This window comes from Salmo trutta, chromosome 11, assembly GCF_901001165.1.
Source record: "Salmo trutta chromosome 11, fSalTru1.1, whole genome shotgun sequence".
NCBI classification, from domain to species: Eukaryota; Metazoa; Chordata; class Actinopteri; order Salmoniformes; family Salmonidae; genus Salmo; species Salmo trutta.
This window is the reverse complement of record NC_042967.1, coordinates 6,733,299-6,751,616: the sequence shown is the minus strand read 5'-3', so window position 1 is coordinate 6,751,616 and position 18,318 is coordinate 6,733,299. Positions and strand designations below refer to the sequence as shown.

Here is an 18,318-nt window from a genome sequence, read left to right as displayed (position 1 = left end):
GTATGGACACCCTTACTGCAGTGAATATTCAAACCTTTTCAGCGGGGACTCAAATCTCATGACACAACCTAAAATCGCTAAATGTAGATTTTACATCAACAAATAACCTTCAATTCATTACATTTTCATCTGTTATCCAAATGAAATACATTTACTCAATAAAATGTCATTTTTTTAATAGATCTTTCTCAAAAACGTTTGTATATTGTCCCACACAATAATCTGTACTCTTAATGTTTTGTTCCTTAAAAAAATCGATATATGTATAGTTTTTTTGGGCCACCCCACTGCAGTTCCCTCCGACTTTGGGTTTCTGTGAGAATGACCTTATGTTGCTAGCTGGGAACCATTACCACATTAGCCTATGTATGTGTGGACTACCTGATAAGAGTATCTGGAAGGAAAGAGAACATGGTTGGTCGTGGTAGAATAGAATACAATTTAACTTTGTTTTATTTAGTATACCTACAATAATGATTAAAAACATCACATCATCAACGCCATGTCTATTCGATGACACATTCCGTTAACTGAACTTGATCTTTTCAAAAAAATGTTGTCTCGCATTCATGAGTATCGAGTTAAAAACAGTGAATAAACATTTAGAATGAACAAGACAACAGCCAGGTCACACCGCAGATAGAGTCAGAGCCATATGTGTAGCGCTTCACCAAGCAGAGATATTGCTACAGCAAGCCCGTTACATCAAACATGGCACATTGCCACTGGGTCTCAGGATATGGACCAGCAATGAGGACACAGTCAGTAAAGAACAGGATAAAGCTGTTAAGAACTACTAGTGCTGGGTGAAGGTGGTATATGTCCGCTCTCCGGCGACACGTCGCGGTCACATAGAGAAGCAGCAGCGGTTTCGTAACAGGGCTTTTATTTTGACACGATAAAAACACGGAAGTTGGTTGTGCAACCGATAAATGGCAGCCGCCAGCAACTCGAGCCCACACGTTAAAAGTAAAAACACAAACAAATGTACCCCCTCTGCCCGCTGTCTTGCTGGTAAACAACTTTACTTAATTGCAATTTCCAAGACGCTGGAAAGTTTAGCTTACAGCTCAGTTAGTTAGCACATGCTTGTTTGCAATGGATCTGTTGGAGCCTGCCACGCCGGTGAAGGATAATGCTTCTTCTCATTCGGAGTCCAAAGACAAGAACTGCGATCTGTCCCCCGCGATGAGAGCCAAGATCGAACGAAACAGACAGCGGGCTGTGATGCTGAGGCAAGCCCGACTGGCCAACAGACCATCGGTAGGAGAAGTGGGTGGAACCTCGGCTAAAGTCGCCAAGACAGTCGACTCTGGAGGAGGGTTCTTCATTGATGAAGAAGGACAGCGACAGGAGGAGCAAAGGACACATAAAGTTGTTCGTCAACCAGGTATGTGCATTATTAGTCGATCAAATATGGCAGGGGGAAGTATTCACATTTGTTGCATGATGTAAATATAATGAATCTTATCTGCAGATCCTCTGCATGTCTGGTGTAACAGAGAAAGATTCGTTGTTGGTTCATGTGCGGCCCTTTGTGGATTCATGTAATACCACATTCCAATTGCTGAGTGGAGTCAGTTTCAGGTATTACAGACGTCCGCTATTATAAATGAAGTTCCTAATACATTATTTATGGCACAGTGACAACCGACCAACCACTATCTGAATGACTAGTAGGTCCGATTTTACTGACAAGACACCTTGGCTGACCTCTCCCTCAGAGCCCTCTCTCTGCACTGCCTGTGATTTTACTGACAAGACACCTTGGCTGACCTCTCCCTCCGAGCCCTCTCTCTGCACTGCCTGTGATTTTCCTGACAAGACACCTTGGCTGACCTCTCCCTCCTAGCCCTCTCTCTGCACTGCCTGTGATTTTACTGACAAGACACCTTGGCTGACCTCTCCCTCCGAGCCCTCTCTCTGCACTGCCTGTGATTTTCCTGACAAGACACCTTGGCTGACCTCTCCCTCCTAGCCCTCTCTCTGCACTGCCTGTGATTTTACTGACAAGACACCTTGGCTGACCTCTCCCTCCGAGCCCTCTCTCTGCACTGCCTGTGATTTTCCTGACAAGACACCTTGGCTGACCTCTCCCTCCTAGCCCTCTCTCTGCACTGCCTTTGATTTTACTGACAAGACACCTTGGCTGATCTCTCCCTCCTAGCCCTCTCTCTGCACTGCCTGTGATTTTCCTGACAAGACACCTTGGCTGACCTCTCCCTCCTAGCCCTCTCTCTGCACTGCCTGTGATTTTCCTGACAAGACACCTTGGCTGACCTCTCCCTCCTAGCCCTCTCTCTGCACTGCCTGTGATTTTACTGACAAGACACCTTGGCTGATCTCTCCCTCCTAGCCCTCTCTCTGCACTGCCTGTGATTTTCCTGACAAGACACCTTGGCTGACCTCTCCCTCCTAGCCCTCTCTCTGCACTGCCTGTGATTTTACTGACAAGACACCTTGGCTGACCTCTCCCTCCGAGCCCTCTCTCTGCACTGCCTGTGATTTTCCTGACAAGACACCTTGGCTGACCTCTCCCTCCTAGCCCTCTCTCTGCACTGCCTTTGATTTTACTGACAAGACACCTTGGCTGATCTCTCCCTCCTAGCCCTCTCTCTGCACTGCCTGTGATTTTCCTGACAAGACACCTTGGCTGACCTCTCCCTCCTAGCCCTCTCTCTGCACTGCCTGTGATTTTACTGACAAGACACCTTGGCTGACCTCTCCCTCCGAGCCCTCTCTCTGCACTGCCTGTGATTTTACTGACAAGACACCTTGGCTGACCTCTCCCTCCGAGCCCTCTCTCTGCACTGCCTGTGATTTTACTGACAAGACACCTTGGCTGATCTCTCCCTCCTAGCCCTCTCTCTGCACTGCCTGTGATTTTCCTGACAAGACACCTTGGCTGACCTCTCCCTCCTAGCCCTCTCTCTGCACTGCCTGTGATTTTCCTGACAAGACACCTTGGCTGACCTCTCCCTCCTAGCCCTCTCTCTGCACTGCCTGGGATTCGGGATAAGTGTGTGCGTGCTAAAATGACTAGAAGGTAATAATTTTAAATGTACTAGTAGTGTATTGGCAGTGTTGAGCCTGGGTGCCAGTCTACTTGTAGTTTTCAGGAGAGCAGAGACTAACTGGCATTCAGGCCTAGTGTTGAGCTCTGCTGCTCTCTCTGACTCCATCCTCCTCCTAGCCCCGGCGATGGAGGCAGACCGTCTGCTGTGTGATCACTGTGACACGCCGTTTTATGGATTCCTACCTCGGCAACGGCTTCGACCTGGCAGTCTGTGACAACTGCAGGTAAAGTCTTACTTCTCGTGTCAATGACAGCCAACACAAATAACTATATTGTAATATATAAATATACTTATTATTGTACTGTGTGCTTCTCATAATAGTGTTCACATATGTGCAGGACAAGTTGATCAGTATGACTGGTTGATTGCTAGAACCATATATACACTATAAACAGAGTACACTGTAGTATTACATACAGCGCTTTAACTTGCTTTGTTTTGCATTGTGCTTCAGTGGTAAGAGGATGCAAAAATGCATCTGAACAGGTATTATATCTTGTTAATGTCCCCCCGATCAGAGACGACGAGGTCAAACACAAGCTGATATCCCGTACGGAGGCTAAGCAGCTGTACCTACTGAAGGACTGTGACCTGGACCAGAGGGAGCCAGTGCTGAGGTTTTGTCCTGAGGAAGAACACCCACACAACCCTCACTGGGGAGACATCAAACTCTACCTCAGGCTGCAGGTAGGACGAGCTAACCGATACCAAACATCACTGTTTCTAACCGGCTGCTTTCCCTTAGCCTGGTAAAATCAGACTGTACATGCTGCTCTCACCAATATTGTTTCAGTCAGTTTGAATGCCAGGCTATCAATCAGAACATTTTATTTCCTCCGTCTTTGAATGATGGGGCTTTTGCCATCTGGCACTCACTAGGCCTCTCCTCACTAGCCCAATTATTCTTTGATGAGACATTTGCCTCTTTTGCTCAGATACAGGAAAAGTTCAACCTCCCCCAATCCCACTTCTTCCACTATCTCCAGACTAGGAACTTTGTCAGAGCTAACACACCTGAATTTCCCCATAGGCCTGCAAATACAGCTATAGAGAGCATCTTTGAGATAAACAAGCTTCCTAGGGGCGCAATTCCAAATGTATATGGAATCATTAATGACTTACAGAACCCTTCTTTGCTGCCTTTAAAGACTCGATGGGAAAAGGATTTGGGGGAGGAAATTGGGGAAGACACCTGGGAATCTGTGTTGCACAGGGTGCATTCGTCCTCTTTTAGAACTAGACACAGCCTCATTCAATTCAAGGTCGTTCAACGTACCCACTGGTCCGGGGCCAAACTTGGAAGAATAATCTCTGATTTTGATCCTACCTGTCGCCGATGTAGAACGGAAACAGCCACACTGTTGCATATGTTTTGGGGCTGTCATAAACTGTCAGGTTTCTGGGAATTAATATTTAAATGTTTCTCTGATTATATATGACACTGTTATTGATCCGTCTCCCCTTACTGCCCATAGGTACCCCCCCGTCAAGAATCCAGTCGGACACTGTTGCTTATACAACTCTTTTAGCTAGACGGCTAATACTACAGAACTGGAAGATGGCAGCTCCCCCGTCTTATAAACATTGGGTGGGAGATGTGTTGTGCTCTCTGAAACTAGAAAAAATGTAATTCAATAAACGTGGGAACCCCAAACTGTTTTAGGCCTGGGCTCCATTCTGGTCTTCCTTACAACAGTCCATCCTCTGATGCCATTCATATTAAAACAAAAATAAGCATTAAGGTTGATGTGCTTATTGATTGTGACTTGCGGAGGCCGTGTTCATCTTGCCCGGTCAGAGACTAAAATGTGAGCTTGTTTTGCCCTGTTTTTAAAAAAAAAAAAAAAAAATTATTTTTTACATTTTGTTCACGCTTGTTGGAGCGAAACTCATGACTATGATTACATTTCCATTATTAGCAGCATCTAGGCTGTCCACTTTGAAGAGCTGAGACAGAATGGCTATATAAGGAATGGAACACATATGACCAGGGCCCCGCTACCATTATAACCTATACAGCTGTCAGATGTGGGTGTTAACAAGCAAGAACTGAGATGGAGAAAGGTCAAGGAAAGCTATTTTCATATAGGAGGGGACTCTATACGTTATGCAAAGACAGAATCCTATAAAGGCAGGACTCTGTAATATCAGAATTTAGTCTTTCATGAAGGGGCTCGCCTCTGTTACGTTTGTAAAAGAGTCCTTCCATTATATATCTATATTGAATTCACAGGTTCTAGTAAAAGTGTTATATTTCTGAGTCAATATTCCACCACACGCTTACATAAAATGATTATTCATTTTTTTTCTTTTAAAGCGTTGTAAACTTTATTTTTGGTCCAATGGATGGTCGGTCTGTGGCCATGACTGTCTGTGACGGGTTGCATTTCTCCACCCCTGTCCCTTGTCTGTTTACAGGATCAATGGTGAGGTGTTTGCTCTGTCCCTGTACTACAGATTGCCCTTTAACCTTTGTAGCCTTCTGCCCGCTGTGTTTAACTTGTCTAAAGCACGGTATCTTTAAAGCTAATTCTTATTATTTTTTTTATTTGTATTTTTCTAGTTGAGTATATTCTTTATATTGTTTTGTCTTGTCTTGTGTGTAAAACTGAATAAACAGAGTTTTCAACAACACAAATCCTGGGGTTCCCCCTGTGGTTCTAGAACAGTCACCAGCAGCGGTTATGAAGGGAAACCTACAGAAAAAGTAGATATTTGTTTGTTTTTTTAAAGAAAAAGGCAAAAATCTCTTAAAATACTAAGTGTCTACTCTTTCCAGAAGTTTCCCTACATCACCGCTGGTGTTCACAGGAAGGGGACCCTCAGATATTAAACCCTCATCAGTTGTCACAGTCCATCAATCATCAGTGTCAACACAACCACAGACTACCTGGGATCAAACCTACAACTCCACGCGTATGAGGCGAGAGCCTTACACTCCCGCGTGGCACAGCTGTCTAAGGCACTGCATCTCAGTGCAAGAGGCATCCCTGTAGTCCCTGGTTCGAATCCAGGCTACATCCCGCCATAATTGGGAGTCCCATAGGCCGGCGCATAATTGGCCCAGCGTCGTCCAGGTTTGGCTGGGGTAGGCCGTCATTGTAAATAAGAATTTCTTCTTAACTGACTTGCCTAGTTAAATAAATACAGAATTAAGCCACTGATTATTCCTACTTGGTTGCAACATGGGAGTTGGAAATAGCGCTCTGTTAGGGACCTCTACTGGCCAGGTTCATATTCCAAGAAACACCTGGAGGTTGGTGTTTGAGGCAGACAACCTGTGTGGGTTGGAACTAGGTGGAGAGTATTTCCCAGCACAAAGTGCTCTGTGGCACCCAGCATCAGTAGCTGGATACATGACATCTCTAAGGCATCCATGTGGGCCAGACAGCTCTCTCTCTGGCCATATCAGAACAATACCTCTGGGCGCAAACACATCAATCATCAGTATGCAAACACAGCCAAACTCTGGACAGATTGACTGATAAATTAGACCAGATAATTGTTCGTTTGTTTTTAAGTTGATCAAGGAATCAAACTATTTCCTAATTATGACTAAATCAAATGGAAAAATACATATTTTATTGTTAGGATGTCATTTTAAGTTAATTTACAACCTTTGCCAAGCAGGAGAATAATGAGTTTCACATGAGTTATTCTATAATGTGTATTTAGTGGGTTTTCCTTTTGGTTGATGAGATCAACCAGAACAATATCATGTGCAGGAATAGAGTTGCACATTCTGGTAACATGCCCCAAAATCCCAGTTCTTACGGAAATCCCAGTTGGAGAATCTCTGGAATCAGGAGGGAATAAGCATGTCGGCATCCTACAACTGGTTTGGGGAAAATTACCAGGATTTTTCAACCCTATACTATTCCGTCAATAGGCCTAAAAGGTCTTGATTCATTCCGTATCACCGAAGTTCAGCGCTACAGCTCGCTTGAAACGTAAAGGTCGTTTTTCCGATTGAGCTGACACGTGCCTTTAAAATTCAATTGCAATATAGCGGTGAACTTCAGCGATACGGATTGCATTGAGTCCTAAATCGAAAAGATATGACAGCCAATTGTATATGGATGAATGTGAAACAAAACCAATAAAATAAATATGGCAGATATGTACAGTCGTGTACGTGCATTGTTTCTGGACACATATTTAACTTATGTTGGACTTATGTTGGATAGGGACTGTATATGTGCGATGGTAGATAGACAAACATTCAGAAATAAATAAATAACTGAGAAAAAGACTAGCCTACACGAAGATGACCTTGTAAGACGTTAAGATACATTGTTGGTGACACTGTGACAGAAATATATGTACAGTCAATTTTCCTAAGAATGATGATTTTATCAACAACCTTTCTCTCCTGAATAAAATGGCACCGTAATTCCCTACATAGTGCACTACTTTTGACCAGGGCTCTTAACTCTTAAAAGGATTAAGGTGCCTATTCGGATGCAGCCTTAATGGTCAATGCTTTGATCTGACTGCCCCTCTTTCTCTTCTGGAATAGTCTCATGGAGTGATATTACCCTGGGGTACGATGTTATTTTGTCGATCTTTTCTGCAACATCCTCTGCCTCCTCCTCTTTTCCTTCCTCCCCCTCTTCCTTCACCACTCCCTCCACCCCCTCCATGTTCATGTCCTTCCTCCTCATCCTCCTCACCCTCAAAGCGCAGGGCAGACATTTCACCAGGAAGAGGAGTACGGAGAGGCAGAGAAGGGAGAGAACTGCCCCGACACCCACCCCCAGCTCTGTACCCTCCGGTTTCTCCTCCCTCTCTCTCTCCAACCCGGGAGAGAAGAACACAGCGCTCTCTTCGTGATTCGGGGTCAACACCGCTCGCTCCAGGTCATTCCTGGCGATCATCCCATCGCCGGCCTTGTCATAATAGTCGTCACCTTTGACGGTGGTGACGTTCCCTATGAGGATGTCATTGTCCAGGAAGTTGCTGTACTTAACGTCCCTGTCCGATGACTCCACCAGCATGTCCGAAATGTCAAGCAGCTCAAAGTCCGCCTCCTCGCTCCCCATTGGACGAAGGTCCGAGTCCAGGTTCACCCTGATCCAGCCTGATCCTTTAGCCAGCCTCTTGGTCCCGCTTCCTTCCTTTGAATTGGCCAGGTCCCCGTCAACGGAGTTCGTCATTGGCTTGCAGGTGGTGACCAGGAGTTCTGCTTTCAGTAAAGGCCCGCCCCCTTCGCCCTGGGCGACGACGCGCGGTGACGGGCCGGGCATCACGGCAACCACGGTTTCTGCCAATGAGGAGAGGCGAAGGGCGAAGGTACCACGGCTGAAGGTGGAGAGCAACGTGGCGCTATCATCGCTGAACTGGAGCCAGACACTGATGGACGCTTCCTGGTGGAGAGAGAGAGAGAAGGACAATGGAGATAAGGAGGGGGGGGGGAAAGAGAGAAACGTTCAGTGTCATACCATTGAAGCAAAAATGTCCCACTGAAGTTACTGTTATGTAAAACTAAAACGTTTAAGTGAAGTTAGTGGGTCAAGAAAAACACTGAACTCACCTGCCCACGCTGGTAGAGGATGTTGTATGCTGTCACGGTTGCTGTGACAACAGCAGGATGGGCAGGGCTTGCATTGATTGACATACCGAGTCCTCCCACAACCTGCACGGAGAGGTCACCTGGGGTCACGTGTTCAGAGGTCACGATGACATCACAGCTACCCAGAACACCGTCCCATTGGTTTGATATGACCTGAGAGACAAGAGAGGGGTGCCAATGAATGTATTGGCTGTTTGTGTCTTGTTCAAGTTTACTTTCCATAGGTAATACATATATTTCAGATTTCATCATTTGTAATGACTATCCCTCAACTAAAATTCACCACGCTATTCAAAATACAACATCATATTACTTGTTCGTATCACATGATACTCACATGAACTGAAGTTTTCCCCGGGTGTAGACCAATCAGATTGCTCTGCTTGTCGAGGACCGCCACGCGAGGATTCTCTACCCTCAGCCAATTACGGACCATCTCTGTGGCATCCACAAACCAATCAGAGGAGCCCAGCAGGTAGGTCAGCTGACCCTGGCCCCCCTGAGCACTGAACTGGGCCAGAACCTGAACCGTGGACCTCTGGTACACTGGAGAACAGCTGGAGAGCAGGGAAAGAAAGGGAGGGAGGGAGAGAGATGGGGGTATGAGAGAGGGGATGGGGGTAGAGAGAAGGATGGATGGATGAGGAGGAGAGAGAGCTATTACACAAATCTGAATGTGGCATAGAAGCTGGGTAAAACCAAAAATGGAGACATCATAAGCTTTAATATGTTGAGGGTTGGGGTAAATTCCATTTAAATCCCAGTCAATTCAAAATGTAAACCAAACTCCAATCAAATTCCAATTTTTCCTCATGAAAAGCATGCAGATAATTGGAATTTTGGTGTACTTTCTGAATTGACTGGAATTGAAATATAATTGACCCCATTTGACCCCTGGTTGAGATGTGACAGCAAGTCATAATGTTAGTGTTTGAAATGTTGAGTGCCATCTAGGAATTAGAGGTGGATAATGCAGAGAGCCTATTTTAAAGCTCTGGGTTAGGGAATTAGTAGTCTCTTCTACCAGCTGTTTGCCTGAAGTGTTTGTACGGTGAATGAAGCTCACTACTTTTGACAAGGGTTCATATGGCTAAGGTAAAAAGTACTGCACTATATAGGGAATAGTGTGCCAAGTGGAACACAAGCCCTTCACTGTTCTACCAGACATTGCCAGTGGTGTAAAGTACTACTTATGTCATTTTTTGGGGTATCTGTACTTTACTTTACTATTTATATTTTTGAGAACTTTTACTTCACTACATTCCTAAAGAAAATGATGTACTTTTTACTCCATACATTTTCCCTGACACCCAAAAGCACTCGTTATACTTTGAATGCTTAGCAGGACAGGAAAATTGTACAATTCGCACACTTATCAAGAGAACATCCCAAATGCTTTGTTTTTAAATGATGTCTGAGTGTTGGAGTGTGACCCTGGCTATGCGTAAAAAAAACGTTTTAAATTGTGCTGTCTGGTTTTCTTAATATAAGTATATATATTTTTTTATTATTTGTACTTTAACTTTTGATACTTAAGTACATTTAAATATAAATACTTTTAGACTTTAACTCAAGTAGTATTTTACTGGGTGACTTTTACTTTTACTTGAGTAATTTTCTATTAAGGTATCTTTACTTTTACTCAAGTAGGACAATTGAGTACTTTTTCCACCACTGGTCATTCCTGGTTTGGTGTTTCAACCTCCTGCTCTGTCTTGAGACAGAAAAAAATGGATTAGGAAAGGAGATTATGCTAAAAGAAGAACATATTGCCAAGCCATCATTGTAAATAAGAATTTGTTCTTAACTGACTTGCCTAGATAAATAAAGGTTAAATAAAAATAGATCAAAATGGGAGTTCCAACTGTTCCAATCCCCATCGTTCTATCAACTGATTTAGGAATCTTGATGTTAATGACATGGCCATGTCTAATCCTGCTTTTATGTAATTCCTGCTCAATGTGTCTTCATCTTTCTCTAAACACACGCACGCGCGCGCGCGGACCGGGACTCACCCGTTCTCCGTGTAGTGGTTCCAGCCCTCGATGGCGCTCAGCTCGTTGTCGGACAGTGAGACGCGCAGCGGGACGACAGGAGCCCACACGGACAGACACAGGGACCCACTGAGCGTGCCCAGGAGAAACTCCACCCCTACACAGGTGCTGCCCACCCCTGATTCACTTCCGTCCACGAAGAGGGTGGAGCAGTCGCTTGACACCTTGTTGAATAAAGTCAAATCGTCATAAAGGGAGTCCAGGATTGTGTGTCAAATCAATCTAAACAAATCAAATTGTATTTGTCACATGCTTAGTAAAACAACAGGTGTACACTAACAGTGAAATGCTTACGTACGGGCCCTTCCCATCAATGCAGAGAGAAAAATATACAAATAATAACAGGAGGAATAAATCCACAATGAGTAACGATAACTTGGCTAAATATACAGGGTACCAGTACCCAGTTGATGTGCAGGGGTGCGTGGTAATTGAGGTAGATATGTACATATAGGTAGGGGGTAAAGTGACTAGGCAACAGGATAGATAATAAGTAGCAGCAGCATATGTGATGAGTCAAAAGGGGGGGTCAATGCAGATAGTCTGGATAGATATTTGGTTAACTATTTAGCATTCTTATGGGTTGGGGGTAGAAGCTGTTAAGGGTCCTGTTGGTTCCAGACCTGGTGCATCGGTACCGCCTGCCGTGCGGAAGCAGAGAGAACAGTCTATGACTTGGGTGGCTGGAGTCTTTGACCATTTTTTGGGCCTTCCTCTGACACCGCCTGGTATAGAGGTTCTGGATGGCAGGGAGCTCGGCCCCAGTGATGTACTGGGCTGTAAGCACTACCCTCTGTAGCGCCTTGCGATCGGATACCAAGCAGTTGCCATACAAAGTGGTCATGCAGCCAGTCAAGATGCTCTCAATGGTGCAGCTGTATAACTTTTTGAGGATCTGAGGCCCCATGCCAAAATCTTTTCAGCCTCCTGTGGGTGAAGAGTTCCTGTTTTCTTCACGACTGTGTTGGTGTGCGTGGAACATGTTCATTCCTTGGTGATTTGGACACAGAGGAACTCCGTCGATATGGATGGGGGCGTGCTCGGCCCTCCGTTTCCTGTATTCCACGATCAGCTCCTTTGTCTTGCTGACGTTGATGGAAAGGTCACTGACCTCCTCTCTATAAGCTGTCTCATTGTCATCTGCAAACTTAATTATGGTGTTGGAGTCATATGTGGCCGTGCAGTCGTGGGTGAACAGGTAATACAAGAGGGGACTAAGCACTCACCCCTGAGGGGCCCCTGTGTTGAGGGTCAGTGTGGCGGATGTGTTGTTGTCTACCCTCATCACCTGATGTTCAGTCCCAGTGTTCAGTCCCAGTGTCCTGAGCTTAGTGATGAGCTTGGAGAGCACCAGGGATTAGGGATAGTCCAGAGGTGCCGACGTCCAGAGGTGCCAACTCGTTGAAGTAGAAATTGTCATCCAAATCGAGGTTAGTGATCGCTGTTCTGATGTACAGAAGCACTTTTCGGTCATAGGAAATGATGGCGGAGACATTATGTACTAAAAAAGTTGATATCAGCGTAAAAAAAGAAAACAACGGAATTGGACAGGAGCCCTGTGTGCGTGTGTGTATACAGTGTGTAGAGTCGTGTCTGGTTACCTTGACGATATCATCGTTGGACGACTGGCACTTCACCGCCGTGGTGATGTCAGACACCTTCCCATCATGCCCCACTGCCAGCACAATGACAGGAAGTGACACGGGCTCGCTGGTCAAGATGGCCGTGTTGATGATCATGCCACTCTGTGTGTTGATGACAACAAGTTCAGTTGATTGGCCTTATTTAGGAATAAGCATAATGAGCTTTTTTAATAAGGCAGGAACAGTCCACCGCAACACTAAGAGATCCGTAGATGTATGGATATGTGCTGGCTGTAGCTATCACACTATCCATTAGTCTACTGCATAGTACATACAGTACATACAGACTATGTAACAAGAAGAAACCAATTTCCCAGACTAAGAGTTCTGGACTCTTTTCCCCCCCCCTGGCTAAGAGTTTTGGACTAAGAGGCATGTTCAATGGAGATTCTGTGTCCCGGGAAATTGACCCTGATTGAGTAAAGTTCTACCTACTTCAGTTATGGGAGAGATGCCCACTATCTCTCTGTCTGTGAAGGAGAAGCTGCTCACTACTCCGCCGTGTGGTGGCGGAGGGTTTTTACGGCCTGAGTACTCTACCCGCCAGCTGGCCGATACCGTCATGGCAACCCCGAAACTCCTTCGCAAGCCGTCCACTGACAGACAGGCAACCTGCTGCAGAGCAGCGGGACTGAGGGAGAAGAGGAGAGGGAGGACGGCGGCAGAGGAAAGAGGGTGGGAAAAGGGGTGAGGAGTGGGGAGGAGAGAGAAGAGGTGGGGAGGGTAAGAAAAAAGCGATTTGATGGAAATAAATCACATATGTTGGAATATTCAATAGAGTAATATTCTCCCACATATGTGGTATCACTTGCATGCAATTTGAATAATGTATATAGTCAAAAATGTAACCGACATGTCACAAACCGGCTAAATTGAATATGTTCCTTCACTGATGGAATATTGTACCTGAGTAATATTGTACAGTAATATATATGATGACGTAATACCTGTCGCTGTCCATGTGTCCGGCCAGCTTGTGGCAGATGATGGAGATGACATCATGCTTGGAGCCCTGGGTTCTCTCCAGGCTCACAACCCAGAGGTCAGAGTTCAGGGAGCGCTGGGCAACCAGAGACAAAAGGCCTTTCTTCACCTTCAGTCTGGGATAGATACATACAGATATAGTGTGACTTACTGTTTGTCGCCCTGAATAAGAGCGTCTGGGAAATTACTCAAATGGAAATGAAGACCACTTTGTTCAAATGAAATTTGACTTCCACTTTTAACCCAACCCCTCTGAAAGACACATGCACAGGTTCTGGAGAGGAGCGGGGGGCTGTCACACTAGGCGTCCGTTGAGCTGTTGTTGTGGGGGGGTTACGTGCCTTGCTCAAGGGCACAACGGCAGACAATGGCATCTAGGATTTGATACCAGCAACCCTCCGGATGCCTGCTCACTTCCTGACAGATTTTTCCCGTCGGACCCAGGAATTGAAGTGGCAACCCTCTAACCGCTCGGCTACCTGCCGTCCCCAACGTACATGTACTACATACTGTATACATACTATTCATACTAGACAGATACACTGGCAATGAGAGACATGGTTTGATATCGAAATATGAATACAGTACTTATCAGTAAAAGAGAAGAACCTGCACACTGCTACGTTCCTATATGTATTTAGGTCGTCATCAGGTCTCCCTTTTCAATTTGCTGGATTATCACTTACATCACAGAGCATCACGTAACAAAGACTTACCGGATAACAACAAACTCTGCACTGAAATTGGCCCTCAGGTTCACAGAAACCCTTATTGGCTGTCCCGCTCGGACCGGTCCCCTGCAATAGCGAATCAGCACGTTGGAATCCAACCGTAGCTCCTCCTCTTCCTGTCCATTTAAACAGCCTATTTCCTCTTTGGTCCCGTTGGCCTCTTTCCGCTTATTGTACTCCCTCAGAGTCACAGCTCCTATATAAAACAACTCTCTCTGAGACTGTGGTAATTTGTCTTGCACACACCTAGAGGGTGCTAGTTTGAGGTTGGATGCTGTGCCGAACAATGAGTAGAACAGCTGGATGCGGTCGCCAGCGTGAGCGGGGCTGTATCGGAGAGCGCCTGGGAAGGGGATGCCACCGGCTCCACCGACGACAACACCCTCGTGCCGTCGTCCCCGATTACGGGTGCGGTGTCGGTGTGTGTGTCTGGCACGCTGGTTGGGGCTGAGGTAGGGCTGGCTGGTCTGGTCCGCCTCAAACCAGTCCTTAGGTAGGGCCAGGGTCACCACACATAGACCCAGTGGAGGCTGGGAAGGAGAGAGGAGGAATGGATGAAGAGAGTGATTGGTGAGCATTTGGTGTCATACTTTATATAGAACAGGTGTCATACTTTATATAGAACAAGTGTCATACTTTATATAGAACAAGTGTCATACTTGATATAGAACAAGTGTCATACTTTATATTGAACAAGTGTCATACTTTATATAGAACAAGTGTCATACTTTATATAGAACAAGTGTCATACTTTATATAGAACAAGTGTCATACTTTATATAGAACACGTGTCATACTTTATATAGAACATGTGTCATACTTTATATAGAACACGTGTCATACTTTATATAGAACAAGTGTCATACTCTATATTGAACACGTGTCATACTTTATATACAACAAGTGTCATACTTTATATAGAACACGGGTCATACTTTATATAGAACACGTGTTATACTTTATATTGAACACGTGTCATACTTTATATTGAACATGTGTCATACTTTATATTGAACACGTGTCATACTTTATATAGAACAAGTGTCATACTTTATATAGAACACGTGTCATACTTTATATAGAACAAGTGTCATACTTTATATAGAACACATGTCATACTTTATATAGAACAGGCGTCATACTTTATATAGAACAAGTGTCATACTTTATATAGAACACGTGTCATACTTTATATAGAACACGTGTCATACTTTATATTGAACACGTGTCATACTTATATTGAACACGTGTCATACTTTATATAGAACACGTGTCATACTTTATATAGAACAAGTGTCATACTTTATATAGAACACGTGTCATACTTTATATAGAACAGGTGTCATACTTTATATAGAACAGAACATTTCAGTGTATTGGTCAGTGTAACAAAAACACAATACAACATATCCATCATTCAGAGTCCCACTAGAGTTCCAAAGAGAACTTCAGTCTTTTGAATGGTCACAGGCGGCTAGATATAGTGTGTGGCACGAACACACCTGTGTGATACAGGAAGCCTTCTGCTCCTCGGTCTCTTTGAAGGCGTGGAGGGTGATACAGTTCCCTCTGCTGGTGTCCCCTCGCACATGGAACAACACCCTCACCCTGTACCTCTCCTTTCCTCCTTCATCCCTCTCTCTCTCCACGTGTTTAGAGAGGAGAGATGCAGACAGAGGAGGGGAGAGGGGGAGGATGGGCCCAGAGACCAGCTGAGGAGTGAGAGAAGGAGAGAGAGAGAGAGAGAGAGAGAGAGAGAGAGAGAGAGAGAGAGAGAGAGAGAGAGAGAGAGAGAGAGAGGGTTACACTGTTAGAGAGGGCTAGAGGAAGATCTCTGCGTTACATATTATCTTGCAACATAAAATCTATGGAACTAATTCTCCAAATGTATAAGCGGAGATCTACAGCATTCTGCTGATTGTCAAGGATTCCCATCCCAATTGATTTACCTGGCTGACAGAGTAAGGCCCGAATGAAGCCCGAACCCCAGCTTTGGAGGCTTCCCCAGCCGGAGGCACCATGAGCAGGGACTGGGTGAAGGCGAAGGGGCTGGAGTTGGAGAACAGTGGGCCAAGATCAGCCTGCGACAGGGGCAGAGCGTGCCAGGGAGGGGGGACAAGGATTTTGGCAAGGAGGGAGAGAGGGAGGGGAGGCTGGGCATGGGATGTGTGTACTGGTGGATGAGACAAAGAGATCGACAGAAAAGGAGAGGAGGGAAATATTGATTGGTTTGTATCTCTTCTCTTCGGTATATTTCACATCAATTTCACATAAATTGTTAGGCCTACACCTACTGTAAATCACAAATATCAGCTATTTTAAACACATGAAAAGGGTAGCAGATAAATTGTTGGTATATATATATATATACTCATAAAAAACGTGTATCAATACAATAGATTTTACATAAAAAACACATAAAAAAAACGTATATCAATACAATAGATTTTTCATAAACAACGCATAAAAAAAAACGTATTTCAATACAATAGATTTTTTGAAGAAAAATAACCTCACTCACCGAGTACTAGGAGCGAATAGAGCACAAGCGCCTTCACGCCCTCTCTCCCCCACGATGCACTGGGGCAGCTGAGCTCACCCATCACTGCACCCCCGAAGGATCCCGAAAAACCACACAACCTCAAAAGTGCCATAACATCCTTACAGCTCTGAGGTGTTGAGAGGTGCTGCGATGGTTCAGGTTCAAAAAATGCGTCCGGGGAGTAGGCTTACATTGGCCCTACATCCAAAAACTGTCGTTCATAAACCAGTAGGTCCTATATCATCAACATCCTCATGAAACGGCAGGCTCGTTAGTGGTTGATAAAACAGTGTTTTACTACATGGACCACATATACACTGACAGCGCCTCATATAGTTACAACTATCAAAACTAAAACGTGACATATATTTTACATCATTCTGTTATGTAGTTATTTGCAAAACTGTCCCCGCCTGGCTGTGCTTAACAACAGAACTCACCTGGCAGGTGTTGTACTCTCATGACCCAGAAATAATATACCCTCTGATGCTTTCCTTCTCTTTACTTTTTTTCACTTCACTCGATTCTCTCTCTCTCTCTCTCTCTCTCTGTTCTCTTCTCTTCTGCACCTGTGCTCACTCTGAGTTTCTCTTTATTCCAATGCCATGTTTGTTCGTTTCTCCTTCATGTTCTGTTATCGTATGTTCAGGGCTTCAGCTCCTGTTCGCTGTTCCAAAGTTTATGTTAAAGCGAAGTCTTCTTTACTTGGTTGGTATCTGGTGGTTGTAACTGCAGAGAAGCTTATTCCAAGTCCAACGCAGAGAGATTTTAGAGGTCATGAAAACACTTTTTTTTTTAAAATTCAGTTCTTGTTCTTCCCCTTTTCTTGGCAGTTGAGAATTCTTTCCCTCTATTTTTTTGGTGGATCTTTGATCTTTAGGTCTTTTTCGATGTGATGCTCTCTCTCGTTTCCTCCTCTCTCTCTGTGTGTGCCAGATTCACACAATACGGAATTATTCATTTGAAACGGTGAATAATCCCTCTCCCTCTACCGCATCCCTCCCCCTCCCTTCTCCTCTTTCTTCTTCTCCCGTCTTTCTTACGTACTCCCCCCTTTCTCTGCAAGATTGATTCGCCCTAAAGTTTTTAGCTAAGCACCCCCCTTCCCCCACTCTTTATCGCTCCATCCATCCCCTGCTCTCTCTTCTCTTCTTTTTTTTTCAGCTAGTGGCCAGATTGTTTTATATCTTTTTATGTTTTCTCTCTCTCTCTCTCTCTCTCTCTCTCTCTCTCTCTCCGTCTATCCTTTACTAATCATGGTTTGATTAAATGACATATCTGTAAGTGAACCCGCTAAACCTTTCCCCCCCACCTCTTCTCCTCTCCTCCTTGCTTTTCCCCAATCCCTATCTCCCCCACCACTCTCCCTATCTCCCCCACCACTCTCCCTATCTCCCCCACCACTCTCCCTATCTCCCCCACCACTCTCCCTATCTCCCCCACCACTCTCTCCCCCACCACTCTCCCTATCTCCCCCACCACTCTCCCTATCTCCCCCACCACTCTCTCTCTCTCTCTCCCCACCACTCTCCCCCCCACCACTCTCTCTCTTCTCCCCCCACAAATCTCCCCCCCCACCACTCTCTCTCCTCTCCCCCACCACTCTCTCTCCCCCACCACTCTCTCTCTCTCTCTCTCTCTCTCTCCTCCCCCCACCACTCTCCCCCCCCCCCACTCTCTCTCTCTCGCCCCACCACTCTCTCCCCCACCACTCT

The 18,318-nt window shown here is 45.2% G+C and overlaps 1 protein-coding gene and 1 pseudogene across 1 annotated transcript; one reads left to right on the top strand and one right to left on the bottom strand.

Moving 5' to 3' along the window:
* The first annotated feature begins 911 nt into the window (after positions 1-911).
* On the top strand, positions 912-5,715 carry LOC115202174 (DNA repair protein complementing XP-A cells homolog; annotated as a pseudogene).
* Positions 5,716-6,792: 1,077 nt separating this feature from the next.
* On the bottom strand, positions 6,793-17,397 carry LOC115201987 (transmembrane protein 132A-like). Its single transcript, XM_029765849.1, has 12 exons — positions 16,583-17,397; positions 16,011-16,234; positions 15,564-15,773; positions 14,047-14,591; positions 13,294-13,446; positions 12,782-12,977; positions 12,305-12,448; positions 10,665-10,867; positions 8,987-9,206; positions 8,611-8,802; positions 7,700-8,443; positions 6,793-6,873 (listed from the first exon to the last, which is right to left on the bottom strand). Exons 1-12 carry the CDS (start codon positions 16,713-16,715, stop codon positions 6,793-6,795), a joined length of 3,045 nt encoding a protein of 1,014 aa, XP_029621709.1. The 5' UTR covers positions 16,716-17,397.
* Positions 17,398-18,318: the final 921 nt, after the last annotated feature.

Coding starts and splice junctions, on each gene's coding strand:
- LOC115201987 (XM_029765849.1), bottom strand. CDS start 16,715: ATGGCACTTTTGAGGTTGTGTGGTTTTTCGGGATCCTTCGGGGGTGCA. Junction 14,592..15,563: donor AGGCTTCCTGTATCACACAG/GTGTGTTCGTGC, acceptor TCTCCTTCCCAG/CCTCCACTGGGTCTATGTGT. Junction 10,868..12,304: donor CCAACGATGATATCGTCAAG/GTAACCAGACAC, acceptor TTATTCAACAAG/GTGTCAAGCGACTGCTCCAC.